This window comes from Callorhinus ursinus, unplaced genomic scaffold (assembly GCF_003265705.2).
Source record: "Callorhinus ursinus isolate GAN/ISIS: 27379988/994484 unplaced genomic scaffold, GSC_fseal_2.0 scaffold44, whole genome shotgun sequence".
Classification (NCBI taxonomy): domain Eukaryota; kingdom Metazoa; phylum Chordata; class Mammalia; order Carnivora; family Otariidae; genus Callorhinus; species Callorhinus ursinus.
In genome coordinates, this window is record NW_027397106.1 from 2,046,726 (window position 1) to 2,074,460 (window position 27,735).

General features: G+C 50.9%; 2 protein-coding genes across 3 annotated transcripts; both read right to left on the bottom strand.

The window, feature by feature from the left end:
• Positions 1 to 7: 7 nt before the first annotated feature.
• On the bottom strand, positions 8 to 3,439 carry PFDN5 (prefoldin subunit 5). The gene is made up of 6 exons (XM_025883163.2): positions 3,295 to 3,439; positions 2,988 to 3,090; positions 2,662 to 2,693; positions 1,639 to 1,713; positions 1,417 to 1,522; positions 8 to 215 (listed from the first exon to the last, which is right to left on the bottom strand). Exons 1-6 carry the CDS (start codon positions 3,364 to 3,366, stop codon positions 139 to 141), a joined length of 465 nt encoding a protein of 154 aa, XP_025738948.1. The 5' UTR covers positions 3,367 to 3,439; the 3' UTR covers positions 8 to 138.
• Positions 3,440 to 4,173: 734 nt separating this feature from the next.
• Positions 4,174 to 26,517, bottom strand: ESPL1 (extra spindle pole bodies like 1, separase). 2 transcript variants are annotated; one of them, XM_025883342.2, is made up of 31 exons: positions 26,389 to 26,517; positions 25,812 to 25,904; positions 24,586 to 25,644; positions 24,194 to 24,298; positions 23,903 to 24,023; positions 21,144 to 21,280; positions 20,022 to 20,215; positions 19,463 to 19,702; positions 19,161 to 19,305; positions 18,917 to 19,055; positions 18,587 to 18,726; positions 16,593 to 16,727; positions 15,098 to 15,217; positions 14,427 to 14,598; positions 13,901 to 14,029; positions 13,615 to 13,771; positions 12,978 to 13,087; positions 10,801 to 11,789; positions 10,030 to 10,366; positions 9,685 to 9,834; positions 8,635 to 8,848; positions 8,344 to 8,534; positions 7,253 to 7,380; positions 6,995 to 7,117; positions 6,139 to 6,294; positions 5,895 to 6,065; positions 5,666 to 5,770; positions 5,384 to 5,499; positions 5,130 to 5,213; positions 4,797 to 4,961; positions 4,174 to 4,536 (listed from the first exon to the last, which is right to left on the bottom strand). In XM_025883342.2, the coding sequence occupies exons 2-31, from the start codon at positions 25,890 to 25,892 to the stop codon at positions 4,335 to 4,337; spliced, it is 6,315 nt and encodes a 2,104-aa protein (XP_025739127.1). In that variant the 5' UTR covers positions 25,893 to 25,904; positions 26,389 to 26,517; the 3' UTR covers positions 4,174 to 4,334. The 2 variants fall into 2 exon arrangements, with proteins under 2 accessions (XP_025739127.1, XP_025739128.1); XM_025883343.2 differs by having other exon boundaries at positions 26,469 to 26,510.
• Positions 26,518 to 27,735: the final 1,218 nt, after the last annotated feature.

Consider the following 27,735-nt stretch of genomic DNA (forward strand, 5'->3'; position numbering starts at 1 on the left):
ACCAACATTCTGCCCAGCTGGCACATTTATTAGCATTAAACACAAGATCGTTCTCTTCCTGGACCCCAGGAAGCCACGCCCACAAAGTCCCAAGCTCCTGAAGCAAGAGTCCCTCTGCCCCAGATCTGAAACAAGCTCTCAGGCCTTGGCAGTAGCCTGAGCTGCCCCGAGGGCTGTGAGCTGCTGAATCTTCTGGCTCATCATCTCCATGACAGCTGTGGGAAAAAAGAAGAGTCAGATCCTGGTCTGGAGCTTGAGGGGAGAACCCAGAGTTCAGGAAACGTGAGGAAAAAAGTTTAAAGATAGGCAGACAACCAAGTACAGTTAATAAAACTTTTAACACAGTGAGGGGCGCCTGGGTGCTGGTGTTGGTTAAGCGTGGGACTCTTGGTTTCGGCTCAGATTGTGATCTCAGGGTCTTGAGAGGGAGCTCCACTTCCGGCTCCTAGCTCAGCATGGAGTGGCCTTGAGAGTCTCTCCCCGCTCTTACCGCCACCCTGCTCGCGCACTCTCAAATAATTAAAAACAAAACAAAAAAGCCCCAAAACTTTTAACACTGATCCACTGTGGGATACATTTACATGCACACACAAATTTACAGTCTACAATGTGTCAGTAAATATATGATAACCACTGAGACATAAAAATGAACAAAATAACATTATTAAATGAGTCAAACCTAACTGTGGATAAGATTTTCACCTTTAGAACAGTGATTCTCAATCCTGACTGTGTAACAGAAATACCTGGGGAGTTTTTAAAAAAACACTGACCCCCAAGGGGTGCCTGGGTGGCTCAGTCGTTAAACGTCTGCCTTCGGCTCAGGTCATGATCCCAGGGTCCTGGGATCGAGCCCCGCATGGGGCTCTCTGCTCAGCAGGAAGCCTGCTGCTCCCTCTCCCACTCTCCCTGCTTGTGTTCCCTCTCTCGCTGTCTCTCTCTCTGTCAAATAAATAAATAAAATCTTAAAAACAAAACAAAACAAAAAACACTGACCCCCGAGAGTCCCCCCACCCCCAGGTTGATTTAACTGGTTTGGCTTGGACTCAGGCTTCCTCTTTAAACTTCCTGGGTTATTCTCATGCGTAGCCAGGGTTGCAATGGCTAGTACTTAGTTTGGGCTGTATTTCTTTCCTGTGTGTTCATTTACAGGTGTCATCTCCCCCATTCCATCCTCATTAAATAGAACACCCCGAGAACAAAGATGATTTCCTTCCTCTAAATTTCTCAAGCACCCAACCCAGCAATCTACAAATAGTGGGTATGTAATGCACAGAATCTAGAGAATACATCTAGACACCAAAGAGAAAGACATGGTTTTAATCTAGCAAAGGGGACACCCCCAGTTCATACTGGAATCCATGCTCTTTACCATGGAAGTAGAAAGGGTGAAGAGGTGCCCCAGGCCAACCTTACCCTGTTTCATGGCATGCTTCTCCTGCAGAGCTGGCTGGATTTTCTCCATTTGCTTGGTAAGGAAGTCTATCTTCCTCTTGAAAAAGTCCTTGGCATCCTCAGCTGTCTGCAAGGTCAGAGGTGAATGAAGGGCTAAGAGGAGACCCTGTGCTGCACTCTAGGTCTTCCCCTAAACTTCCTTTCCCTGCTCAGAGGGGCATCCACGTGGTTACTTCCACTCACCTTTTCTACATAGTAGCCTGTTCCCACATCGATGAGTACATGTTCCACATCATGTAGCTTCCCAGGGACATACATCTGAGAAGCAAGGATTAAGGGAAAACTAGCCCAGCAGGAGTGTCATGATTCCTTGTCAGCCAGCCTGCTTGGCCTTCTTTTCTAAAAAGCTACAAGCCACAAGGACTGAAGAATCTGGAGGCCTTAGAACTGTACCTGTACACTCCAATGGGAAGGGACAGAGAAGTCGGTTCCTTATGGAGAAAATGGCATATGCTAGAACACTCTCTTGCCCTGATCCCATCTCCCATCCTACAAGCAGTCCTTACAGTTTTTTCCACTAGCCCCCCAAGAAGGACTAGATACAATGATATTTTCCTACTGCTGGAGAGTAGTAAAGTGAAAAGCCGGCTTCACTTTCCATCAACAGCCCCAGTCATGAAATCACTAGCTAATTCCTTGTGGATTTAATGCTCACTATTTAGCCAACCCCTACTACACTACTTCTGTATTTCTTTTTCAGCCTGTCAGTTCTCAGACTACAGCTTACAGATGCCCTACTGTCATAACTTAACTCATTCAAATAAAACACTGAACGGGTAGCCACAATCCAGGTTTCTTGGTAACAACAGTTTAGAAATAAGAGCCACAGTTAAGCCAAAACTGAGGGTTCATAAACACAGCCAACCCCCTTGTTTCTACATCCTGTTATTCTTCCATCGTTTCTCTCTTCTAAGTTATTAGTGAAAGTCTAAATCCACCTGTTTTGACTTCCTATTAGAGGCTATTCTCAAACAGCAAAGGGAAATAATCACACCTCAATTCTACATATGCCTTGGTGCTCACAAGGCATTAGCTGGATGTTGGCCCCAGGTTAAGTAGGAGAGGTACAAAGAATGCATAATAAGAGCGTTCTCAGAATCATGGGGACTCTCTGGAGTAATCAAAACTAATCCCATTTTTTTTTTTCAGGCGAGGGGTGAAAGAGAAAAGGAGAGAGCAGGGTAGCAGTTTCTGTGGAAAGGATACAGAACTCGTCAGTGGGACGAGTAATTCTTTCCCTGTGAAAGCAATTAAGACAAACATCTGGGGAAAGTTAAGACGTTAAAGGGAGTTCCAAGATGGCAGAGAGAATAAGAAAGACCTTAAGAAAAGAATGGAAACAGGGACAACAGCAGAGGAATGTCCTGTACATTTCAACTCTAGATAGGCAACACGAAAGGGCTCCTGTAGCGGTATACAATACGTAAAGGATTGCTTTCTCATCTCAGGTAAGGACGACGGGATTAGAAGGCGGGACGAGAGTAGCCGGCTCACCACATCCCCCAGGTTGCCTTCACGCGCCTACCCCATACCCTCGTTGTTCTTGTTCAGCACGTTCAGACAGTCCTTGGCTTCCACATACTTGGTCTGTACCACCTTGAGCTGGGCAATGGACGTGGACAGGAACTCCACTTCCTACAGAGGACGGGAAATAGGGTCATTGTGGGGGGTTGGAGACAGAGGGGGCACTGCCGGAGAGGGGGCCGATCTTGGGATGGGGTGGGGGTTTCCCAGGGGAAGGGAAGCCTCCCAAAAAGGGGAGGAATGGGGGACGAGGGAGGACGCGTGGGCAGGAGGCATGTGAAGCGGGAATGGGGTGTCTCTGCCGCCGGTCCCCACCTGGTCCAGCTGGTTCTTGAGCATTTCTAGCTGCGGCAGGTTCAGCTCGGTGATGTTAACTGACTGCGCCATGTTGGGACGGAGGACTAACGGAGCGGAAGCCGGCTCGACCAGCAACGCTCTAGCCGCCCGCTGCGCATCTCGATGGCTGCGCCAGGAGGCCTCGCTGCGCCGGACGTCTCTATGATCCTTCGTCGGGGAAGGGAAGGGCGGGCTGGAGCCTTTCGGAGACTTAGGTTGGTTTGGCGAAAGCTGCGCGTTGTTTTCACAAAACCTCCCACGCCTACCATAGTAAAGTTGGAGCAAACAGGACTACTTCCCTCAGGGAGCTTAAAAATCTTAAAATACCCGGTTCATAACCACAACATTGCGAAGTAATGTATGCTACTCCATGTGGGTGCTATAAACCTAACGAACCACAGGCAAGAAAGAAACCTGTGAAATTCGCGGATCAAGTAGCATCGTGAGTGGTGCTTTGGGATCACACGGTGGGAAGATCTGGCGGTGGAGAGAACCGTAAGGAGTCACGTTGTCAACCAACAAGTACAGCACAAGGTTTATTAATCAAAACGATGTTTTACCGTGTGTTAGATGTGAGGGATACACGAGAGTGTAAGATAACGTGCTTCCGAGGAATTTAACAGTCTGGTTGGGGAGAGAAAAACCATACGTAAACAGAATTCCACAGAATCTGCTGCTGAAGTTCACGGCCTGACAAAGTATATTTGGGGAGAGGACGGTGGCTTTTTTTAAGATTTTGTCAGCGAGAGAGAGAGTGCGCACTTAACTGCAAGCTGTTCTCACCTCTATAGTACCACATAGTGGGAGGGGCCAATAAGTTTGTCTACAAATGTTCTCCAATGAACCACACAAAACAGGTTTAAGTACTACATCTTTATTATATTAAGGTTAAATCAAAGGGAAAGGTTTCATATAAAATACTGGGAAAAATCACTTAAAATATTTGTCCTAAGGGTTAAGTCTGATAGGAGGTAGAACAGTCACATGGCTTCCACCAGCGCTAGGACAGCTCCAAGGGGTCATCGCAGGCAGACAGGCAAACCGTATGCCACAGGTGCAGCCCCAATAAGATACTTCAGTCGGGGAGCCTGGCGGGCCTGGTTGACATAGTAGAGAAGGGGGGCTCCTGGGCCTGCTCCAAGCCAGCCCTGCAGCAGAGCCTCCGTGTAGCGGTCGATGTCACGGTCAGTCACATCCCAGAGGTTTCCCAGAAACAGGGGACTGGGAAAAGAGAAGGAAGAACTACAAAGTGAGGGCTCTAAAACAAAATACTTAGGCAGACATGACTGGCGGTGGTGGGTGAGGAAAGAGGAGTGAGCCAATGAGAAGTGCCCTAGTTCCAGGAGGGGGGCAGAAGAGGGCAAAGGTTAAAGGCCCAGGCATGACAGGGAACTAGAACGGGAGGGGGCACGAGAAAAGATTTAGGGTTCAGGCCGGGGAAAGAACCTGGCTGGGAGCTAGGAAGGGCCCTCAGGACTCACCAGCCAGCCATGATATACTTGAGTACGATGCCAGCCCCCTCCAGCTTCCCGTGCACAGCCAGGGCTGCACTGCTGCAGCCAAAGAGCAGGGCCACCGCCCGGCAGCTCAGCCGGAGGACAGCCTGTCCATCTAGGAAGCGGGCGCCAGCCCCGTGCCCTGCGTAGCTAAGGCAGAGGGACGTGAGACGAGTCTGACCTAGCAATACCTGGCCTCTGCCATATTTCCAAGGGCGTCCTGAGTCAGCCAGTGGCTTTAAAGCCCCAAAGAAAACTATGGTGATGCCCTCCTCCAGGGCCTGCCCCTCTCCCCACCTCCCTGCCTTAGGCACTCACATATATAAGTCATGCTCCGTCAAGGCCACCTGCACTTGCTCTGGGCTTGGCACTTCCCCAACCACTCCTTTCCAGCCAGCTTCACTGCGGGGGGAAAAGGTAGGAGTAAGAATTGGGGTCAGCTGGCAAAGAGGGCCAAGGGAATACTAGGGAGAAGGTGGGCTGTACCATTTGATTCTGCAGGAAAGGCTATGAGCCCCTCTATGTGGGCTCTACCCTCCCCCCACCCCCTTTCTTACTCTTATCCCACTGACCTGCTAAAATGGGCTCGAAATTGCTCCTCTGTGCTTGACAGGTTATTGTGAGGGTTCAGAACATAGAAGGTATTGCGTGGATCTACCCCTTGGCTTAGCACCGACGAGGCCCCAGACTGAGGAGAAGACACTGGTGATCAGGACCCTGGTCTGGCCAGAGGGCCCAAGCTTCCACAAACACCAAATTCCTTTCCACGAATGAGCCATCGGTGCCCGAGACCCTCTCCTGTCTTCCCAGATCTCTTGTCAATCACCAGTCATTCCCCACACCCTGAACCCCACCTCTTTGATGATGGAGTAGCTGAGCAGGAAGCGGAAGGAGGGCAGCCGAGTGACAGGCAGTGCCCGGAGGCTGGGCATGTTCTCCCACGGCAGTTTTTGCAGGTCCTGGGGTAAAAGCACAAGGAGATGACTATCCCCAGCCAGGCGCACATAAGTGTCGGCAGGGCATGGGGGTGAGTTGGTGCCCACTGCCCACCAGACACTGCCCTTCCAGCCCCTAGCTCCTTACCTTGTCTAGCACCAGGACAAGGTGCCTATCGCTTGGGACTGTCTGACCCTGCAGGCGTCCTACTGCCTCACTCAGAAGCTCTTGGGCTCGTTCCGGCCGCGCTGGGCACAGCCCATAGGCCAGGGTCTGAATGTCCTGAGGAGTGAGGGTACTGGCGCCACTGAGCATGGCCTGCAAGGGAACAGCGGTCAATGAGAAAGAATTAAGTCTAGCTTCTTCCCCTTTCCCTGATTTCTCAACTCACTTTCAGCAGAGTGGGGTCAGGATATTTCCAGCCACATTCCTGCAGCAACTTTTGTAGGCGGGAGGCCTCCTGGGCAGGGCCAGGGTCTTCACTGGATGGCAGCAACAGTCCCCTCCAGCAGCCCAACACATGCTTCTCTAGGGAAGTGATGAGAACCTGAATGAGGAGGAACAGAACCTTTAGTCCCAGAGAGGAGCTGAGTTTCTTATCCCACAGGCACCAACATTCTGGACATGAGGAAATGGGTTTTCCAGCGTATTTGTCTTACATATCTTCCTGCCAGTTAAAAAGGCAAGAAGCTAGAGGGGCACCTGGGTGGCTCAGTCAGTTAAGCGTCTGACTCTTGATTTTGGCTCAGGTCATGATCTCAGGGTCGTGAGATGGAGCCCCGTGGAGCCTTCTTCAGATTCTCTCTCTCCCTCTCCTTCTGCCCCTCCCACCTCCTCTCTCTCTCCCTCTCTTAAAAAAAAAAAAAGGCAAGAAGCTAGAAACATTTTTCATTTGCTGAGATTGGGGGAGTACAGAAAAGATGATTTATTACATATCACTATGTTTTGACAAATACAAATAGGTGGGCGATGAAAACTAAACCCAGGAAGCTGATTCTTGGGCTTAAATTAAATCCCTTTTCTTGTATGTATCTTTAAACATTCTGTTGCCATAACACCTTCAGGTTTTTGGCTCTTGTTTAAAGTCTTTGCCAGGTAACATCATTTTCAAAAATTTGGGCCTATGCTTCCAGAAAGGACCTGAGGTAACTCAGCACTGGCCTGGGACCCCTGAGAGAGAAGACACTGACACCCCCGGGGTCACTCCCAGGGCAGGCCTGACCCCACCCCACCTCGGGGACACACACCTCCATCCTATGGTCCAGTTCTAGCCGCCCTGTCCACCACTCTCGCTTGTCAGTACAGCTGCTGTTCTCTTTCTGCTCCTTCTGGATGGCGTCAAACTCTTTCAGGGCTGAACTCAGAGGAAACTTTGAGAGATGGGACTGTGAGCTTTCTGCTGGTCCACACGATCACCATCTCTCCGTCCCCCAGCCACAGAATGGGCGCAGCTTCACCAGAAGCCTACCCCAGCCCAACTTTGCTTACTGGCCCAGGAAACGTACCTTGTTCTGGGCAGTGGGGATCTGCACAGTGACTGGGGGACTGTCTTTTTCTAGCCGGGTCAGCAGGAGGGTGTCGCCCACAGTTCCAGGCTGGAGCGTGGCCAGAGCCAACACACACACGGTCACCCCTGCCACACAGAGCATACCCAGGATCATTTCAGCTCTTACAAGGAATCCCCTTCTCTGTCTTCTGCACTCAATTCCCATTTATCACTCAAGACAACTCCAACAACTCCAAGAAATCTTCCCTTGTCACTAGAGTTCAAGGTGCTCTCCCTTGCCCTAACAGCCACCTGTGGACAGAGACCACATCTTATACTTCTTTGTGTCCCTCACAGAAACAGAAGTTCCTGCACAGAGGGAGGCACTCAAATCATCTGCTAACGGATTTCATGTTAGCATAGGGAGCCTCTGCACGCCTGAACTTACCCCTGAGGAAAGACACTGAACCTGCTAGTAACTCAAAGTTAAAGTTGGGGCGGGGGGGCGTACCTGGGCGGCTCAGTTGCTTAAGCATCTGCTTTCAGCTCAGGTCACAATCCCAGGGTCCTGGGATCAGGACAGACCTCCTGCTCAGTGGGGAGCCCGCTTCTCCCACCTCTCCCCACTCATGCTCTCTGTCGCTATCTCTGACTTTCTCTCGCTAATAAATAAATAAATAAATAAATAAAATCTTAAAAAAAAAAAAAAGACTTTCAGATTTAGGGTAGTTCTCTTTGGTGAGAGTAACAAAATGACTAATCAATGAAAAGGTATGACATGTCCTTCCATAAAGGTCATAAATCTATGTTAACCAGTACCTTAAAGTCCTCCACCTAACTCCTTAGTAAGAAGATGCAAACAGGGGCGCCTGGGTGGCTCAGTTGTTAAGCGTCTGCCTTCGGCTCAGGTCATGATCCCGGGGTCCTGGGATCGAGCCCCGCATCGGGCTCCCTGCTCCGCGGGAAGCCTGCCTCTCCCTCTCCCACTCCCCCTGCTTGCGTTCCCTCTCTGGCTGTGTCTCTCTGTCAAATAAATAAAATCTTAAAAAAAAAAAAAAAAAAGAAGATGCAAACAACGACAGAAGAGCCAGCTGCAGCCTACTACCGTACCACTGGGGATCAGAGCCAGGCGCTCCTGGAAACTCTCCTTTTCGGGCTCAGGGAATTGACCAGATCCTGAAGCCCTGAAGGAAAAGAGGTGCTGGATGCGGGCCAGGGGGACATCTCCAGGCCTCTCCTCCAGGCTCAGTCTCTGCAGCTGGTCTGCCATTTCGAGTGATCCCCGGTGCTTCTGGGCCTTGCTGTGGACAACGCAAGTAGGGGTGAGTTGTCCCTCCTTCAAATTCTGGACCCTCCCCCCAGTCTGCCCCAGCATGGGCCTCAGGGACTGTGGCCACTCACCTGAGCTGCCTGTGGAGGTGGGTGAGCAGCTGGTGGCGACAGGTGATGGACACAGACTCGGTGACGAGGCAGGCAGTGGCATAGGGATCCCGGTGGCCCAAGCACAAAGCCAGAAAGCGGCAGAGGTGAGCATAGAGCCCACTAGGAGGGCAGTGACTAACCCCACGGAAAGCAATGGTCAGTAAGTCACAGATGGAATTCAAGGTAGACAGACCTAGAAGAAGGTGAAGATACTTGCTATAGATGAGTCCCGTACTTCCTAGCTGGTAGAACTTTGCATGAAAGTTCCAGGTTTCCAAGGCCCTACCTCCTCTCCCACTTGGAAAATAAAAGCTATCATTTACGAAGAGCAGTGTGTGCCAAGTGGGATGCTACGCAGCTTACATCAACTCCCAAACCCCATTTTATAGGTAAGTAAATAGAAGCTCAGAGAGACTGACTGACTTGCACACAGCTAGTGGAGAGAGTGCTGGTCAATTCCCTGAACCCAGGTTCAAAGGTGACCAGATCTAGATGGGGATCCAAAGACAGAACCACGGACAGGCTAGAAGAGCATCAGGATCAAGAGACCTAGAGGCTGGGTGCGTGGGGGGCTCAGTAGGTTGGGCATCTGCCTTCGGCTCTGGTCATAATCTCAGGGTCCTGGGATGGGGCCCTGCATCGGGCTCTCTGCTCAGCTGGAAGTCTGCTTCTCCCTCTCCCCTCTACTTGTGCTCTCTCTCGCTCCCTCTCTCAAATAAATAAAATCTTTATTAAAAAAAAAAGAGAAGAGGGGCGCCTGGGTGGCTCAGTCGTTGGGCATCTGCCTTCAGCTCGGGTCATGATCCCAGGGTCCTGGGATCGAGCCCCGCTATCGGGCTCCCTGCTCCATGGGGGGCCTGCTTCTCCCTCTCCCACTCCCCCTGCTTGTGTTCCCTCTCTCGCTGTCTCTCTCTCTGTCAAATAAAATCTTAAAAAAAAAAAAAAAGTTTAGATATAAAAAAAGAGAGAGAGAGACACCTAAAGCCTCACTCTCTCCTAGTGACAGACCCCAGCAGTCAGCATATTCACCAATGGCTGCAGGGGCTGAGGGGAGTCGGAGCCTAGGACCGAGATCCTTGTCTGGGCATGGGATGGGCAGCTCCTCTTTGCTGGAATCACGTCTCAACACCTCACATTCTCCTGTGGCGGTATCAGGTCCTGGAGCGGGTGCCTTCCCACCTGGGGAGAGAACGTGACTGTCTGTAGTTCCTTCCTCCTGCCATTTCCTTTGTTCTTTCTAGGATCCAGTCCCAGAGCCAGGAAAAAAGCTTTATTTCTGTACTGTCTTTGGCACCAGTTATTTCTTGGGCTTTGGTCCCAGGGCAACCCCCCAAAAATGTATGCACCTTCTCCCTCCCACCGTTACCATCATACCGGAGGTGGAGTCTTCTCCATCGGAGCCCCTGAGGATCTCAAAGCTCATTTCCATCTGGTCGTCAGTCATTTCCTCCTCGGGGATGGTCCTCATGATCTCAGAGCCCAGCTCCTCACAATGTCCTGATGTCACCTTCTTGGTCCTCCGGCTCCTGCCACTGAGCCCAGGTCGCCCAGGGCCACTATCTGGGGCTGCCACCGAAGCAGTCTTCAAGCCCAAGCCCTTCCTGGCCCGGCCCCGGCCCCGGGAGGCAGTGCCCCGTCTCTTGGGCTCCTCTGCAAGCCGTGCCTCAACTGAGACAGGGTCTTCCAAGTCACTGTCATCACTGAAGTTCACCTGGGATGGGTGGAAAGGGAGAAGGGCCCGGGCGGGGGCGGCCTTCAGTGACAAGACATCTGCCAGCAGGTGGCACTGCAGAGGCACAATCACAGAGGCCTTGGGGGAAGATTAGACATTAACCTCTCCACCGTACATACACCCACCACACTCAATCAAGGGCAGGGACTCTTGGGTGTGGAAGGAGGGAACAAAAGGTAAGGAGGAAGGATGAAAAGGGAAAGGAACCACAGAGTTAAGGAAAGCACCTTCTGTCTGAAACCAAGGTAGAACTGTCTGTCTGTGGAAGATGTTGGGATCCTGCCAGTAACAGTAGAGCTTAAGGTCCCAGCGGGCCCTGGGAAACTATTCCACAGAGACATCTACGCTGCACAATTCTCCAGAACCACCCCACCTGACACCACCACCACCACCTAGCCACAGTCCCACCTCACCTTGAGGCGCGTCTGGACCCTCTGTTGTACCCTCGGGGCCTTGGGAACCTCAGGCTTGCTCTTTGCAGAGAGGACTTCCTCAAACACAGTGAAAGGGACGCGAGGGCCTGCTTGCCTGACCTGGCCTGGGGGCTTAGGTGTGCAGGGCAGTCCTCCACCTTCCAGACCTTTCAGAGAGGTATTATGGAGGGACGGGGTAGAAGAGGCCGCCCGATGACGCCCTCTTCCAGAATGTTTTTGGCTCCGAGGCTTAGAGGGCCCTGAGCCTGGGGATGGTTTTACGGGTGGTGGCTGCCAGCCCCAGGAGCTGGCAAAAAGTTGGCCCGTGCAGCGGCTGAGGCCTGCCAGCTTTGCAAGGGCCCGAATCAAGAGCAGGCTGGCTCGCCAGGGCTCCAGGTTGGGAACCCGCGCTGCCACAAACTTCAGCCCTGACTCCAAGACCTTCCCCAGGCTCTTGTTTGATGGCTGGCTCAGCCCCTCCAGTGCCAGCTGTGTGTAGGCCTGAGCTAAGAGCTCATCCAGGAGCCTCGGGGCAGGGGAGGGCGGTGCTGTGTGATTCAGGGAAGTTTGCAGAGCTTGGGTGAGGCGCTCAATGGCTGCAGGGCAACCCTTCAGCACGACCTGCAGCAGATCCAGACCCTGGGCCTGATGGCCCGTGGCCAGCCTCACCCCCGCCGTGACCAATGCCCAGCGCAGACAGACTGCCGAGAGAATAGGACTGGCACACAGCAAGCAGTCACACGTGGGCAGGTGTGTTAGGAAGCCAGGGCTTGGCTGGGGCTTCATTTTCAGGATAGGGGAAGAATTAGTAGAAGGTGCTACAGGACCAGGCTCCTTGGCCACAGTGGCCACCAGCTCCAGAGCAGGGCCTCTTAGGAAGGGCTCCTCTTCTGGAAGCTCTGGAGGACGATGGACCTGGGCCTGCTGCTTGCCCTTCTGCAGGTGGACCTTCTTCACAGAGTCCAGGTCCTGGGCTAGTCCACCAAACTCTGGGGAGAGTGAAAGCAGACTTACCAAGTGCTTCCTGAGCTACCCCACGGCCCAACTCCCTCATATAGGTGTTAGTGACTTAACTACTTGTACGATTTACTGTACAAACATATGAAATGTTAATATGGCTTGTTATTTTTTCAGTAAAATCCCCTAATGTTTTCTTCCCATTCCACAGTGGATTAACACAACCCACAAAGCCCCCATATCTGCAGCTGAGATGGCTGCGTGGCTCAGGATAGCAGGCCGGCACCAGGAGGCGCACATCTCAATCCTGGCTCCTTCCCCCCGACTAGGCCCATGATCCTGGCCCCAAATGCTGAATTTCTCAACTTCGTCATTTTACAAATAAAAAAAAAAAAAAAACAAAAACCCTATGTGTCTACCTGACTTTCCAGGGTTTTGTGTGGCTCCAATGAAATACTAGAGATAAAAGTGGTTACAAGAAAAAAATGTGGGGCGCCTGGGTGGCTCAGTCATTAAGCGTCTGCCTTCGGCTCAGGTCATGATCCCAGGGTCCTGGGATCGAGCCCCGCATCGGGCTCCCTGCTTGGCGGGAGGCCTGCTTCTCCCTCTCCCATTCCCCCTGCTTGTGTTCCCTCTCTCGCTGTGTCTCTCTCTGTCAAATAAATAAATAAAATCTTTAAAAAAAAAAAAAAATGTACCATAAGCTATTTTATTACTAACTTAAGCCCTCCTGAGGACACTACATTTGTGCTGTCCAACAGAGTCGCCCCCAGCCCCATGTGGCTACGAGCACACAAAATGCGGCAAGTGACTGGAGAAATGAATTTTAAATTTGATTTAAATTAAATTTAAATAGGCAGTGGTGCCTGGCTGGCTCAGTCAGAGGAGCATGCCACTCTTGATCTCGGGGTTGTGAGTCTGAGCCCCACGTTGGGTGTGGAGCCTACTTAAAAGTAAAAAATTAAAAAACTAAAAAATAAATAAATGTAAATAGCCAAAATGTATTAGTGCTGAAAACTAGAGCCCCTGGGTTAGTCATGGATAAGCCATCTGAAGGAGGGAGACGAGTGGTCTGACTGAAGTAGAAGGGGCTTTGCCCGCGGGACCAGAAGTCAGACTGATCTCGAAGGGCACCACACTTTTACATACAAAGGTGTGTTGCAATGTGTGGGCCCCTCCTGCCACCGCCTGCGGGTGCAGGGGGCCCCTTGGCTGCTCACCTGTGCAAGATTCAAGTAAGAACAGAACCTGCTGCAGGTCCGACTGACAGAGGTCGATGTCACCGCGCACCAGCTCCAGCTCCGCCTTCAGCACCAGGAACAGGGCGCACCTTGTTGGGAGAGGAGATGACCGCCAGTGTGCAAGGCTTTGTTTTCCCGGACTCTGTCTTTTGGCCCCTCTCGCAGGCAGAGCAGGGGCAGTCTCCTAGCCTCTGAAAGGCCTTCACAGCCTCCGGCTGACTTCCAGGCTCCCCGGGAAAAACCCTCTACACTGCGTTCTCATCCCAAGTCAGCCTTGCGTATGAGGACAGATTTCCCAAATGGCATTCCTCAAAAAAAAAAAAAGGATTCTGTGGGCAAAGGGATTTAGGGAAACACGGTACATTGGGCCTCCCTTTTGGAGAGTTACAATGCGTATGAGCATTACTGAAGGACGTGAGAAGTCCTAGAGGAAATAAGGATGTCTAACCTTGGTTAACTCGGCACATCCCACTTACTTAGCCACGGAACGTACTCTCCCCACCCATCCAAACAGAACAGGTTAACCTGTAGAAGCTGTGGAAGAGTCTGGGAACCCACGGTCCAGCATGTGGACACCCGGGTTCTGGACTCGGCCTCCTCCCGCCCCGGCACTCACTGGCGTGGCATCTGCAGCTTCGTCGTGAGTTTCAGGGCCTCCAGGCAAAAGGCCTTGGCTTCGCTCACACTGCCCAGACAGCCCAGGCGGGAGACCAGCTTCTCCGAGCAGCTCAGCACCTCGGTCAGAACCTGCCATTTTTGTACCAGATTTTCACCTGTAGCAAAGGAGAGAGACAGGACTGTCATCCCTCAGTCACCGCCTGGATCCTCTGGAGGCAAAACTGGTGGCCCCACCATGGAGCCTGTTCCGGCACACAGGGCCTTGCTCTCTTCCTCAGACTCACCAGAATCCAGAAATGGTGTCTCCACAGCTGCCTTCTGAATCGAGAGCACATCACTGCCCAGGAGCAGGAGGATGATGCTTCGGAGGAGCTTATGGGAGTCGATGAGGGCGATCTCAGGCGTCTGCCAGCCTGTTGGGGGGGGGGTGGCAGTGGGGGGACAAGAAGGGAGATGATGCAGCCACCGCTGCCTCCACCTTCACCTACTAAGGGAGCAAATGCCAAGCATGCTGTGCTCTTCTCCTCCTGTGCCTGAGGCAGAGGGACTCAACCGCAGAAGTCTTTCCTTCAGACCACATGGGGCCTCAGAATCCTTGTCAGAAAAGCATTCTAGCCAGGTACTAAGTGGTCAGTTAGGGAACAGGCAAACAGAAACTCATATGCTAGCGCAGGCCTACTCTGGGCAGCCTCCAGGTAGGCTAATCCACACAGTTGGGACAGCAGAGGGGACAAGGGCTTGAGAAGAGCCGAGAGCGGACAAACCATGCAATCTGACCACGAAGGGCCATCGTCCCCCCTATTTTTTCACCTTGGGCACAGAGCTGCTCCCGCAGGGAGGCTGAGAGGCTGTCTGATGAGAGGCTAAGGTAGAATGCCACCAGCTGCAGGGCCTGGACACGCAGCAAATACCAGGCCTTGGATGACCTCTGGAGGGCAGGGTCCCGAAGCACAGACAGCAACAGAGAGGCGCCCTCAGTCACCTGGGAGACAGGGAGGGCCGGAGGAGAGTAGTGAGTGAAGTCAGATCAGCGATTCAGAACTTAAAATGCCCCTGGAGATCCTCTGGCCCAGCCCCGGCTTCGGGGAATGACAAAAGCTGCGGAGAAAACTGTAGCCTGACAGGACATACGACTCAGCTAAGTTCACACAGTTGGTTTGTGAGAAAACTCAGGTCTTCTGCATCCCATTTGATTTCTACGCTAGGGCTCCAGTGCCTTCCCAAGATCATTGTCACCCCAGTTTCTAATCACAGGACCAGACAGTGTGACTGAGGAGACTGAGAAAGAATGGGAAGGACTGTGCCTCTCCTAGAGGAGTGCTGGTGACATTTCCCTGGAGTGGGCAAGGCCAGGAAACAGCGCTGCTTCTCAAGGTCAGGAATACTCTTCCTAATTCCAGGGAAATCTCAGAAGCCACACAAGTACCCTGAAAATCCTTCCAATACCTGGGAACTTTGGGGATTAAGAAAGTGAGAAATACCTTCCGGTGAACACAAAAGAGTTGACTTTGAAGTAGGTCACAGGTCAGCGAAAGGAGCAGGTACGTGTCAGTAGTGTGATCCAGAAGTTTCAGGCTTGAGTCTGCCTCTTCGAGGTGTAGCTAAGGACACAATCATGGGATGCGTGAGCATGCTGATAAGGAGAGGCAGCCAGACTTTTCAAATTAAAGTGGATTAAAGCACTTGCAAGTGAGATGCAGAGCACATGCAACTGAATCTGAAATTATATCAAATATTATAATCTACATAAGAGTTATTCATTCACTCACTAAAACGTTCAGTTAGTATCTTTTGGTTGACCACTATGCTAGAAAGACATAGTTGAATAAGAAATAAGCAGGACTTGGGGTGCCTGGCTGGCTCAGTTGGTGGAGCATATGCCTCTTGATCTGGGGGTTGTGAGTTCGAGCCCCACGAGAGATTAAAAATAAAATATTAACAGGGCATCTGGGCGACTCAGTCAGTTAAACATCCTACTCTTGATTTCAGCTCAGGTCATGATCTCAGGGTCTTGAGATCAAGCCCCACTTTGGGTCCCTCACTGGGTGTGGAGCCTGCTTAAGATTCTCTCTCTCCCTCTGCCCCTACCCCCACTAAAAAAATGAAAAATTAGAAAAAATATTTTAAAAAAAGGAAGTAAGTAGGACTTTCCATCCAACAGCTTGCAGTGCAGTAGGATGCAGACATGCCTTTGTAATCAAGACACAATGCCATTAGTGGTATGAGGACCCAGGGAAAGTAGGGGATTCTGCCGTTAAAGAAGAGGACATATAAAATACTTCATGAAGGAGAGGGCAATTGAAAAGAAAGTAGAAGGTGGCTGAATAAAAAAAAGGGGGGGTGGGGGAGGTGCACTTAGGGTGGAGGGGCTAACACAACCAAAGAGAGGCAGCATGTACAAGGCTGTAAAGCAACTCGAGTGGATGGACATAAGTTCCAGGGTGGGGTGGGGCGGGGGGAGTGGCAAGGACCAGTGAGCCAGAATATAGAAGGTGTGCGACACCAAGCAAAGCGTCTAGACAGCATCCTTCAGGTAACGGAGGAACCAATGAAATCCTGTTAGCAGGAAAAAAGACAAGACCACATCTAAAAAGATCATGTTAGCAGTAGTTAGAAGACAAAGTGCAGAAGGGAGAAGCTGCAGGCAGGGAGACTAGCTAGGCGGTGTCAGCGCAGACCTAAGCAAGCGGAGAAACGGCAACCAGGGCAAATGGTGGGGAAATACAGGATTAGTGGCCTATTCCTGGGGCAGGATCTGTAAGACTTATCGAACAATGGTTTTGCGGTGAGAAGGAAAGACGCTTCCTCTTCCCACAGCTGCCTCCCAACCACTCCACACTTTACAATCCTCCAGCAGGATGTGGCGGTCGAAGGCAGGGAAGATGCCCCTTCGGTATCTTATTTTCTTAGAGAAAAGATGCATCGCTAAGGCTGGGTCCCCCCTGCAGCTCCACGCTTGGCTGGCTGGGCGCTCACCTGGGCATAGCTGGGACAGCCAAGTGTCAGGAGCAGCTGCGCGGCATGGCAGGAGGAGCCAGCTGCCTTCGCGTGGTCCTCCAATCTCTGGGAGACGATCCGTACAAGCAGGAGGACCTCCAGAGCCTGCAGGGGCTGGTCAGCCAAGAGCGGGAAGTTTACCCAGCTCCTGCTCAAACCTCCACTTCTACCCTTGGCTCCCTAGCCCTTGGAGACCTCGGCCTGACCTCAGAGCCTGGATGGAGTGTGGCTACAGACAGAGCAACTGTCAGCCACCCTCAAGGAGCCTGAGAGGAGAGCAGTGAGGGAGCCTACCACCATCGACCCTCCTGTTTGAAAGCTTAGGTGCCAGTCAGCATCAACAGCTGGGATTTACTGGGAGCTTACTATGGGCCAGGCACTGTGCTGAGAGGTTTACATGGATGGGGTGGGGGTGGGGGGAGCATGGGCAAGACAGGTGAAGGGGATCAAGACGTACAAACTTCCAGTTATAAAATAAATAAGTCATGGGGATGAAAAGTATGGCATAGGGAATAGAGTCAATAATGTGATAATGTTGTATGGTGACCACTCATCATGGTGAGCACCGGGTAATGTGTGGAATTGCCAAATCACTATGCTGTGCACCTAAAACTAATATAGTATTGTATGTCGATCATACTTCAATTAAAAAAAATTTGATAAGATGAAATCAGAGAGGGAGACAAATCATAAGAGACTCTTAACTATAGGAAACAAACTGAGGGTTGCTGGAGGGGTGGGGCGTGGGGGGGTGGGGTAACCGAGTGATGGACATGATGTAATGAGCACTGGGTGTTATATGCAACTGATGAATCACCAAACTCTATCTCTGAAACTAATAATACACTATATGTTAATTAACTGAGTTTAAATTTAAAAATTTTTAAAAATAAAAAATTTGAAGGAGTGTCTAGCAGGCTCAGTTGGAAGAACATGGGACTCTTGATCTTGGGGTCCTAAGTTCGAGCCCCACACTGGGTATAGTGATTGCAAAAAAATAAATAAACTTGAAAAAAAAAAACAAATGAAGCTTCAAAAGTAAAATCATAATAAAAATATTGAATTTTCGGGGTGCCTGGGTGGCTCAGTCAGTTAAGCATCTGCCTTCGGCTCAAGTCATGATCCCAGGGTCCTGGGATCGAGTCCTGCATCGGGCTCCCTGCTCAGTGGGGAGTCTGCTTCTCCCTCTGCCTGCCACTCCCCCTGCTTGTGCTCTCTCTGTCAAATAAATAAAATCTTAAAAAAAAAAAAAAAAACAAATTGTCAAAAAAAAAAAAAAGAGGTTCATGTGCATCAACTCATTTAATCTTCATAGTGACTCTAACCCGAATTTTATAGATGACCATAGCCTGAGACACTACGACTGACACGGGCTCAGCTGCTTGTCGAAGTTCACATTACAGGGATGTGGTAGAGCCAACAAGGCTCAGGTCCAGGGCTGAGTCAGCCTCCCCCAGTCCTCATGCTAGAAATATAGCCAATTGGCTGCAGTAACAAAGGTCATTTATGTGCCATGTTCTTTTTCGGAGGTTCCTAACGTGGTGGCCAGGGAAGAGCTTCAGGGAGTCTGTGAGACGGCCTGACATTGCATGTAAAAGGATAAAATTGGGCCTCTAGGTATTTCTGTATGTTTCTGAGTATACAGGTCTCAGACTATCCAAGAATTAATAATAGTTATTGCTGACACTTGAATATTCTGCTTAGGCCCAGCCCAGACATGTTATCTCACTAAGCGCTGACGACACCACGACATAGTACTATTATTGTCCTCATTTTAGAGATAAGGAAACTGGGCTTAGGAAGTTAAGCCACTTGCCAAGGCGAGTTACTAATAAAGGATGGAGCTCGGATTTCAACTTAGGGACGCTGGTGGTAGAGCCCACACAGGATTACATGGCCTCTCAGCAAATTCGCTGGTCGAAGAAGGGGAAGGAGCTGGGCTTCTGGGCTGTGTTAGCACCCTGCCTCGTTACCTTGGCCGCCAGCTGATAGAGGGCTGCTAGGGTCTGTAGCGAGGCCACTGTCTGCTGGAGACTCCGGACGGCAGGCGCCTGCGTCCTTGTAAGCACCTCCTTCCAAAGGGCCAGGGCTTGGTCCAGGCATTTGGACTGAGCTAGAAGTCAGAAGAAAGGGACCAGCCATTCTCTCAGAGCATGGGTTATCTGGGGAGAACGCAGCCTTCTCCAGAACACCCTCTCCCCTCGGTGCCCACCTCCCACCCCTCCCATACCCGGGGTCCCCATTCAGCTCTGAGGAAGCCACAGAGGAGACCCTAGCCACCACACTACATTCACAGCCCTCACCAGCATCTGCCACGACGTTGAAGGCGATGTTACTGTATAGGAAGCGATCTTCCTGCAGTTTATCTTCATAGTTCAGGTCATTGACTTCAAATTCCTCCAGGTTATTAGGGGCCTGGGCTCTCCGATCCCGCTCGATACCCTGGATGGGGAGAGCAGGATAAAAAACGGGGCAGGCATCAGCTCACTGTGGGCCTGGGGAAAGTAATCCCTGCCCCAAGTTGTGCTATATGGCAGCCACACTTACTTCCTGCATCTTGGCCTCCAGAGTACAGATGTAGAGCCACAGCAGGGCCTGTGCTTTATCATCCAGAAGCTGATCCTCGGCCTGGGGTGCAGGCCTCACAGACTCCAGAAGCTGCAGGGCTTCCTGGACAGCATCCAGGGCTGAGCTGGAGGGAAAGGGGGCACTGAAGCTGGGCCCACGATGGGTACCTGCCACAGCATCCTGGGAAGGGCCTTCTGCAGGACAGCCAGCCCTACCCTCTGAAGAGGATCAGAGCACCCAGGGCAAGAAGCAAGAGTGGCATCCTCAGTTAGCCTCCTCACCAGTTGGTCTGCTGGGCAAAGTCGTGGTAGCAGAGCACCTGAGCCAGTTCCACCAGGTGGGTGGCTCGAACCCAGGCCCCAGCCGGTGTCTCCTCAGGGCTCAGTTCCAACAGGTCACAGATGACGTTGAACCGCTCCTGCCCGGTGTCCACTCGCATGGCCTTATAGGCCTGCAGCTCCTCCCTCAGCAGGAAGACCAGGGTCTCCGGGTCCCAGCCACTCAGGCTGTCTCGCAGAGTCCTAAGAGAAGGCAGGCCCAGCACCAGGTCAGGGAGCCCGTGAAGCATGGAGCCTCTGCTCCATGTCAAGGAGGCCCAGCCTTGGCTTGGCTGAGAGCGTGCTAAGTTTCCGGTTGTGAAAGCAAGAGCATTGCCCATCGCCACTGCCCCCCCGCCCCCAGTACCTAGCACAGCGGCTGGCCTATAGTAGGCGCCTGACGAGTAACAGTGAAGGGAGGAATCAGTGCCTTTTTCAGATGGAAGGATGACCAAGACCACGAGTACCAAAGCCAGCTCTAGCCAGGGAGCAAACATGGTTATCTCTCTCCCCATCAACTCACCTCAGCTGTAGCTCCTTGTCTCCTGCTTTGGCTGCGTCCATCTTGACCCGAACCCAGAAGGTGACTGGCTCAGCCATGTGTTGGGGGCCGCAGGGCTGCAGGGCTGCCAGCCACAAACTCACCATCTTGCAGCCCTGGGCCTGTTTACCCAGTTTCTTCAAACTCTCTCCATGTAGCCGGAAGCACCTGTGCAACTGACCAGAGAAAGCAAACAGACCAAACTGCAGAGAAGAACCAATGAGTCTGTAACAATGGGTGAGTACGTGCCCGCACGGGTCCACACACAACAGGGTGGGCTTCGGGCCCCAACCCCTGCCCCAGAGGCAGAAGACACCTAAGCACTAAATACCCCGGGGCTCCGAACCAGAAGCTTCAATCCACCCCGTCTACATATTTATGTCCACAGCCCTGAAGACCTGCTCCTCCTCCTGTCACCCCTCTCCCAGCAAGTCGGCACCTTCTCCTCAGTCAGAAATGCCAGGCCACCATTGACTTTTCTCCCTCCCTCAAAGCCAGTCACTTGCTAGATTAATCCTGGCCTTCGTGTACCCGTCCACGTCTCCCCAGCCCTCGGGAAGCTGCTTCAGACACCCACCTTTCCTGTCTAGGCTGCTACAGCAGTGCCGGGGCCTAGTGTTGTCCCTGCACCCTGTTCATTCACCACAGTGATGCCAGAGAAACCCCAAATGCCAATCTGGTATCATGCTTTCCCTTAAATCCTTGAGAGGCTCATCAAGCTCACTCAGGATGAAACCCCAGGCCCTCTACAACCTGTCGCAGCTGCCAATCCCAGCCAACCCATCATTTCACGGGTATCCTGGTAGTGGCTCTCACTCTGGCTACTGAAAGGACCTCCTAGGGGGAACTCTGAAAATATCCAGCCACCTGGGGTCTAGCACCAGAGATTTGCAGGTGATTCTAATGTGCAACCAGGTTGAGAACCACCAGCTTGGGATGTGGCTAAATATAAAAAGCGAGACAATAACAAGAAATTAGTAACAGTACAAGCGAGGTGTGGGAAATGCTGCCCCAAGTACTGGTCCCTACTACAAGGCAGGGCCCTGGCCAGCCTCTTTCATGCTGCTCAGGCCACCAACTCAACCTCCCTTCCTGCCCTTGTACCTTCTCAGGAGGCACCTTAGGATAGGTGCCCGGCTTCGCCAAGCCCAGGTGCTGACAGAGGGGCGCAGAGATGGCACAGGCTTCAGCATACAGCTTGTGACTATAGAAGCTGTAGGCCAAGTTACTGGTGTAAGAGGCTGCAGGTGAGAGAGAGAATGGTTGCCAGCAGAGGAGTTCCCGGGAGAGGCAGTAGAGAGGAGCTCAACCTGTGGTCGGCTCAGCAGCTTCTAGATCAGACAGCAACCCCTCTTGCTAGGGGATAAGAGAGGGGCAGCTCTCCCCTTCTTGCTCCAAGGCGGCCCATGAGGTCCATTCTGGTAAGGGAAACCCACACCAGCCAGCCCCTTGGCGCCTGTTTTATAAGAGCCGAGTCCTCATCCCCACACAGGGCCCATCTCACCTCACAATACCAATTTTTGTCTTCATCTTGCTCCAAAGGGCAGCAATTTTGGAGAGACACTCTGGCCTGTCCCTTACCTCTTCTCCTTCCCTCATTCCATGGAAGCCACCCTAGTAGCCTCCTTGCTATTCCTTCCACACACCAGACCAATTCCTGCCTTAGGGCTTTGGCACTGGCTATTTCTTCTGGTATCTACATGGCCAACTTCATTACATCCTCCAAGTTTTGCTCATGTCACTCTCTCAATGAGGCCTATCCTGACCAACCTATTTGATTTTTAAAAAAATATTTATTTATTTATTTGAGAGAGAGAGAGAGAGAGAGAGCATGAGCAGGAGGGGCAGCGGGAGGAGAGAGAATCTCAAGCAGACCTCACTGAGCCTGAAGCCCAACATGGGGCTCAGTCTCATGACCCTGAGATCAGGACCTGAGCCGAAACCAAGAGTTGGATGCTTAACCCACTGCGCCACCCAGGTGCCCTGAGACCACCTGTTTTATTTATTTATTTATTTATTTTATTTATTTATTTTTAAAGATTTTATTTACTTATTCATGAGAGACAGGGAGAGAGAGATGCAGAGGCAGAGAGAAGCAGGATCCCCACCAAAAAGGGAGCCCAGTGTGGGACTTGGTCCCAGGACCCCGAGATCATGAGCTGAGCCGAAAGCAGACGTTTAACCATCTGAGCCACCCAGGCGCCTGACCACCCTATTTTAAATGGTAACTTGTCCCTCACCCACCCTGAACTCCTAATTCCCTTTCTTATTCTGCTCTACTATTCCTTTCCCCCCATATTTCTTATCATTTTCTAACATATTGATAATTATCCTCTTGCTTATTATCATTCTCCCCCAACTGGAATGTGGCTCCCTGAGGACAGGGATCTGTTTTGTTTACTGATACACCCAAGTACTCAGGACAGTGCTTAGCACATGGTAGGTACTCAACAGGTATTTGTTGAATGAGTAACATTTTCCTAAATTTGAGTTTATACAGCATTTGGCTATCAACGTAGATGGTTAGGGAAAAATGCAGTCTTCAATATTCTGGGAAGAATTATCGTGCTAATAATTTTTGTGACTCCTGATCATATTTTCATCTCAATGGGTAGGTTCAATCACTGACTATATGAATATGAAAAGTTTTCCAAAACCTTCCAATGGCTGAACTGATTTGGTTTGTGTAACTTAAACTAATGGGCCATGCTTTTTGTAAAATGAGGGGAAAACTTATTATAAAATACAAAAATAGGGGCAACTGGGTGGCTCAGTCAGTTGAGCATCTGCCTTCAGCTCGAGTCATGATCCTGGAGTCCTGGGATGGAGCCCCGCATCTGGCTCCCTCAGTGGGGAGTCTGCTTCTCCCTTTGCTCATGCTCTCTCTCGCTCACTCTCTCAAATAAATAAAGTCTTTTAAAAAAATACAAAAATATACAAAACTGGGACGCCTGTGTGGCTCAGCCATTAAGCGTCTGCCTTCGGCTCAGGTCATGATCCCAGGGTCCTGGGATCGAGCCCCCCATCGGGTTCCCTGCTCGGCGGGAAGCCTGCTCTCCCTCTCCCACTCCCTCTGCTTGTGTTCCCTCTCTCGCTGCCTCTATCTGTCAAATAAATAAAATCTTTATAAAAAAAAGACAAAAAACAAAAATAGACAAAACTAATCTCTGCTGTTGGGGAGGCTGGTCACAAAAAGGGGGGACAGAAGGATGGATTTCCCGGGATCTAAGTCATACTCTTACTTGACCTAGATGTTGGTTACAAAGTATGTTCACTTTGTAAAAAATCGAGCAAACCATACACTTATGATCTTGGTACTTTTCTGTCTATACATTTCAATTAAAAGAGTGGGGAGAAGTACATATGCAAGTTGGTTTATATATACATATGGTATAGCTCCAGAACGATACCTAAAAAATTGATATTAGTTGCCTCTGCAGAGGGGAACTTGGTAACCAGGATTAGGAGTGAGAGAGGCACTTTCAACTACATGCTCTTTTGTGCAATTTGATTTTTAAAGCATTTTTATGTGGTTCTTAAAAAAAATTAAGTTACAAATGTTCTTTAAAATTTAAACATATAGAAAGGTCATAAAGTTGCATATCAGGTATAAACATTTTCATGAAAGAAACACCAAATCATATTTCAAAGTCAATGGGGAAAAACTTATATCTGCTATTATAAGTTAGCCTCATTACTTCTCTACTGCTGTTAAATGTAGGGTCACTTGCACTTACATTTTTTTCACTCTTTCTTAAGCCATAAGGAGGTCCCAGGGTAGTCAGAACCATCCAGCAAGTGCTATTTGTCTGCCTAGTGAGTGATGACCGTCCCCCCCCGCCTCTGGGCCCCAAGGTACTAACCAGTCATGCCCAGATAGTCAGTCAGCTCTTGGCCTGACAGGTTCTGTAAGGCCTCCAGCATCCAGACCACAGTAGATCTGCAACTTTCCATTAGCTGGGCCAGGTCAGCCACATCAGCCACCTAAAGGGAGAACAAGGGCTTGAGGGTGATTATGTCTCCACATACTAGGTCCAAGGTGACATCTACCCCACCCCGAGCCCAAAGCCAAAGCCATCCCAATGCTCTACCAGAGCAGTGGAGCAACCCCAGACCCCAGGACTTGTCCAGGTGTTTTGATTCCCAGACTGTACCTGACAGCCTTGTGCAAAGTCATAAACCACCACAGTGTAGAGATGAAGTCCCTGAAAGTGCATCTGAACTAAAGACTGCTGCTGCTTGGAGGAATCCCCACAGACCTGAGGAAGGAAGGGGTTGGTTTGAGGGGCCGAGATGAAGCAGGAGCTCCAAGCTGAAGACTGGCCCAGTGTCCTGGAAAGCGGACTCAGCCCAGGGAGTAGGAAGGAGGACATGAGAAGGGGCCATTGCCCTCTCAGAGTAGACTAGGTTGCTGGCGGGTGGACTAGGCATAATCCAGAGAGTGCCTTACTAAGGAGGGAGCCAGGGCTTTCAGATCTTACCAAAGACCTTAGCCCGACAGTCTGCAGAACCACATTCCCACCCTACCTCTAGGTCTTTAACTCACACCATCCTGCAGCTGCCGGAGGAGAGAGAAGTACCCGCCAAGAAAAGTAAAGAGGCCCAGAACAGCATCAGGTCCATAGCGCCTCTTGATGCCTCGATCCAGGCCTGAGAGGAAGAACTGGCAGCAGTCACACAATGCCCGCAGCGGGGGTGATGGTGCCTCCACACTGTTGTTCAGGAGAGCTGATGCCTTAATCAGAAGCTTGGCCAGTGCCTGAGGTCCTCCCTCCCCAATCTGTAGCAGTTCAACTCCAAGCCGGCATAACTGGAGGCTGGGGGCCAGATCGGTGTTCCTTAGGTAATCACGGGCCTTCTCCACTACCTTGGTGGCCTTGGCATGGTGGCAGCTCCAGCAGAGGCGACGGCAGTGTTCCAGGGTGAGTTCCAAGAGACAGAGGGCCCTCTGGGGAGAAAGAGGACCAGGAGAACCCACTCCCTCGCCCACCAAGGCTTTGATCACATGCCTGGAGAGCAGGTCATCTAGGAAATCAGCATCTGCTTCATTCAGACTGTGCCCGGTGGCATCAAATAGCTGATGGGCACCTACCACTCGACAGGCTGTTGGAGAAGCAAAGTGGGGAACCTCACAAGGGGTACTTTCATCCTCCAAGAGCACTAGAAAGCTCAAGGCCTTCAGCCGAGCCGAGAGTGCAGCTCGCCGCTCCTGCAGGGCTTCTGCTACCTTCCAAAGCAGAGAAAAGCTGCCGCGAGCCACAGCCTCATAGTCCTGGGGAGCAGCTTGGCGGGAGCACTGCACCAAACAGGCATGGAGGGGCTGAGCGAACCGGAGTGTGGCCTCTGGGATTCCCTGTGTGGCAATATTCCGGAGAAAGATGAAGAGAATTCGTTCCAGGTAAAGGGGTGAGCGCTGGGGGGTGAATACCAAGTAGCCATTGCAAGCCAGCTCTGCCAGTTCTAGCAGGCTCCCCAGGTGTCTAGGGCAAGCCAGCTTGGCCATCAGCTGCTGGTTGCAAGCCCTCAAGATGGCATCACAAGCTTGTCTCCTCTCAGCATCAGATCGGCAGCTGGGTGAACCAGCTGGAAGCTTGGACAGGAACTCCTAAGAGGAGAGGAAGATGTGATTGGGATTACCAAGGTAGGGAAAGAGAACTAGAAATAGGGTTGCTCAGGAGAGGATCTCCAATTAAACTGTCTCTTAAATAAGACAAAAACAAAACAGCTCATCCTGAGAAGTCAGGTCTATCCAGAACTAGACAGCACCCCTACCTTCAAGTCAGGCAGCAATTCTTCAGCCTCCTTCGGGTTGCTTAGTAAGGTCCCAAAGTTGATTCCTTTGAAGTTCCTCATGGCGTTGGAGGGCTGGAGAAAAGGAGAAGAATTAGAGAAGGTGAAGAAGAATCGAAAGGGAGCTAAATGGAGGCCAGGAGAAGGGCTTGAAGGCTGCGGAAGAAGGGAGCCAAAGAATCCCATCAGAAATCCTATCGGGAGCGGCGCCTGGCTGCTCAGTTGGTGGAACACATGATTCTTTATCTCGGGGGTCGTGACTTCGAGTCCCACCGTGGGTGTAGAGGTTACTTAAAAAAAAAAAAGAAGAAAGATAGAAATCCTATCGGGGTAAAAAAACACCATGCCAGGACAGTGGGCTCCGGTTATAAACCGACGCTTCCGCTTTTCCTTCCTCCGGGTTAATGCCAGGTCTCACTACCCATCCCACCACCCCAAAGCCCCACACCGGAGGCCTCCACCGAGTTCCGCGCCCACCAAGACGTCCTGAGGTCTCCCAACCTTTCCTCGTAGAGTCGCCCCCCCCTCCCTCAAATCAGCGCCGGGGACCCCACCTTACCTTGGCACGTACACACGCTCACGAGTCCCTCCAGGACTTATTGCCCCAGAGGTCACCTCCTTCCCAAATCCAGGACTTACTCGCCCAAGAGAGCACTCCGCAAGAAGCCAAGACGCAACCTTCGTTTTCCGCGCCAGCCCCCCCTTTCAAATATCCCCAGTGACCAATCAGGAGAGAGCTCTGTAACGCCGGCGTGCCGCGCGGCGCTGTGGGAGTTGTAGTTTATCCGCTGCGCTGCACCGTCACGTGATGCCGGGAGCGGTGTCGTGCTGCTGTGGGCGTTAAGGCCTCTTGGGGGCGCGGGTTTCCCCACTTTTTGTGGTCAAGGCAGAGATCCTCACCTATCCGTCACTTAGTAGCTATCGGGAGGGCCAGACCTCTGCCCTCTTTTCTTTTATCTTCAGATCTCAGAAAGTTTAAATTTCAAGAGGAGAGAAGTAGGCTAGACAACAAAAAGAACTTACTTGGAAATGCACGCGGTTTGGGTTACTGGGAAAAGAGGGCGTAGCCTTTCCTGGAATTCTTTAAAAATATAATTTTCTGAGGGCACTGACAGGAGTACCATGGCAACTTCCAAGCCTTGCTCTTTAAATCAACTCCATCAACTGGATTGTATGAGGAAGACAGAGGATCTAGCGTAGAGGGGAGGGTTAAGGGAAGAACCGGGAAAACTCATTCACTGGGATATTTCACAGTCTTTAATGGCTTACGTTTGTAAGTACTAACTTCTTCCCCAAACGTGCAAATTCGGTTGGCTCTGTTTCTCTTTCCTTCCTCTGCCAAAGAATTCAGTTCAAAACTCTGGTCTTCCAGTTCACTTTTTCCTGAGGAATTCTATTGGATAGCTCATCCTTATCTATCACCGTCTTTCTTTCTTTCTTTAAAATTTTATTTAAGTAATCTCTACTTTACTGGTACTATTTATTTATAAATAGGAGTTCTAATTAAGTAATAACATGAAATGAAATCCAGCATATGAGCTGGGCAAGAGTTTTTAATTTTATTAATACTCAAAACCAAGTTTGCGTTTTTTTTTCTTTCGAATGTGCTTTGCTTTCTTGATTAAAAAAAAAAAAATTTTTTTTAAAACTGACCCTAATAAAGAGAACAGGGTAATATGTGAGGCTAAGTATGTCCCAGTACGTGCGAGTGTGTGACTATGTTTGTACGTGAGTGTCCTCATGCGATTATGTCCTTTTTATGTTGCTAAGGGGTGGGGTGAGAATTAAGTACTCGTTTCGTATATTTGTGTGCCAATTAATGCCTAATAAATACCATGTGCTTAAAAAGTAAAAAACAAAAACAAAGACGTGGTGCTTGAGCTCAGGACACCAATATCAAGAGTGG

Coding starts and splice junctions, on each gene's coding strand:
- PFDN5 (XM_025883163.2), bottom strand. CDS start 3,366: ATGGCGCAGTCAGTTAACATCACCGAGCTGAACCTGCCGCAGCTAGAA. Junction 1,714..2,661: donor TCGTCCCACTGACGAGTTCT/GTATCCTTTCCA, acceptor CTTGCTTCTCAG/ATGTATGTCCCTGGGAAGCT. Junction 216..1,416: donor GAAGCATGCCATGAAACAGG/GTAAGGTTGGCC, acceptor TTTTTCCCACAG/CTGTCATGGAGATGATGAGC.
- ESPL1 (XM_025883342.2), bottom strand. CDS start 25,892: ATGAGGAACTTCAAAGGAATCAACTTTGGGACCTTACTAAGCAACCCG. Junction 14,030..14,426: donor GGAGCAGCTCTGTGCCCAAG/GTGAAAAAATAG, acceptor CCCCCCCAACAG/GCTGGCAGACGCCTGAGATC. Junction 4,537..4,796: donor AAGTATATCATGGCTGGCTG/GTGAGTCCTGAG, acceptor CTCTTTTCCCAG/TCCCCTGTTTCTGGGAAACC.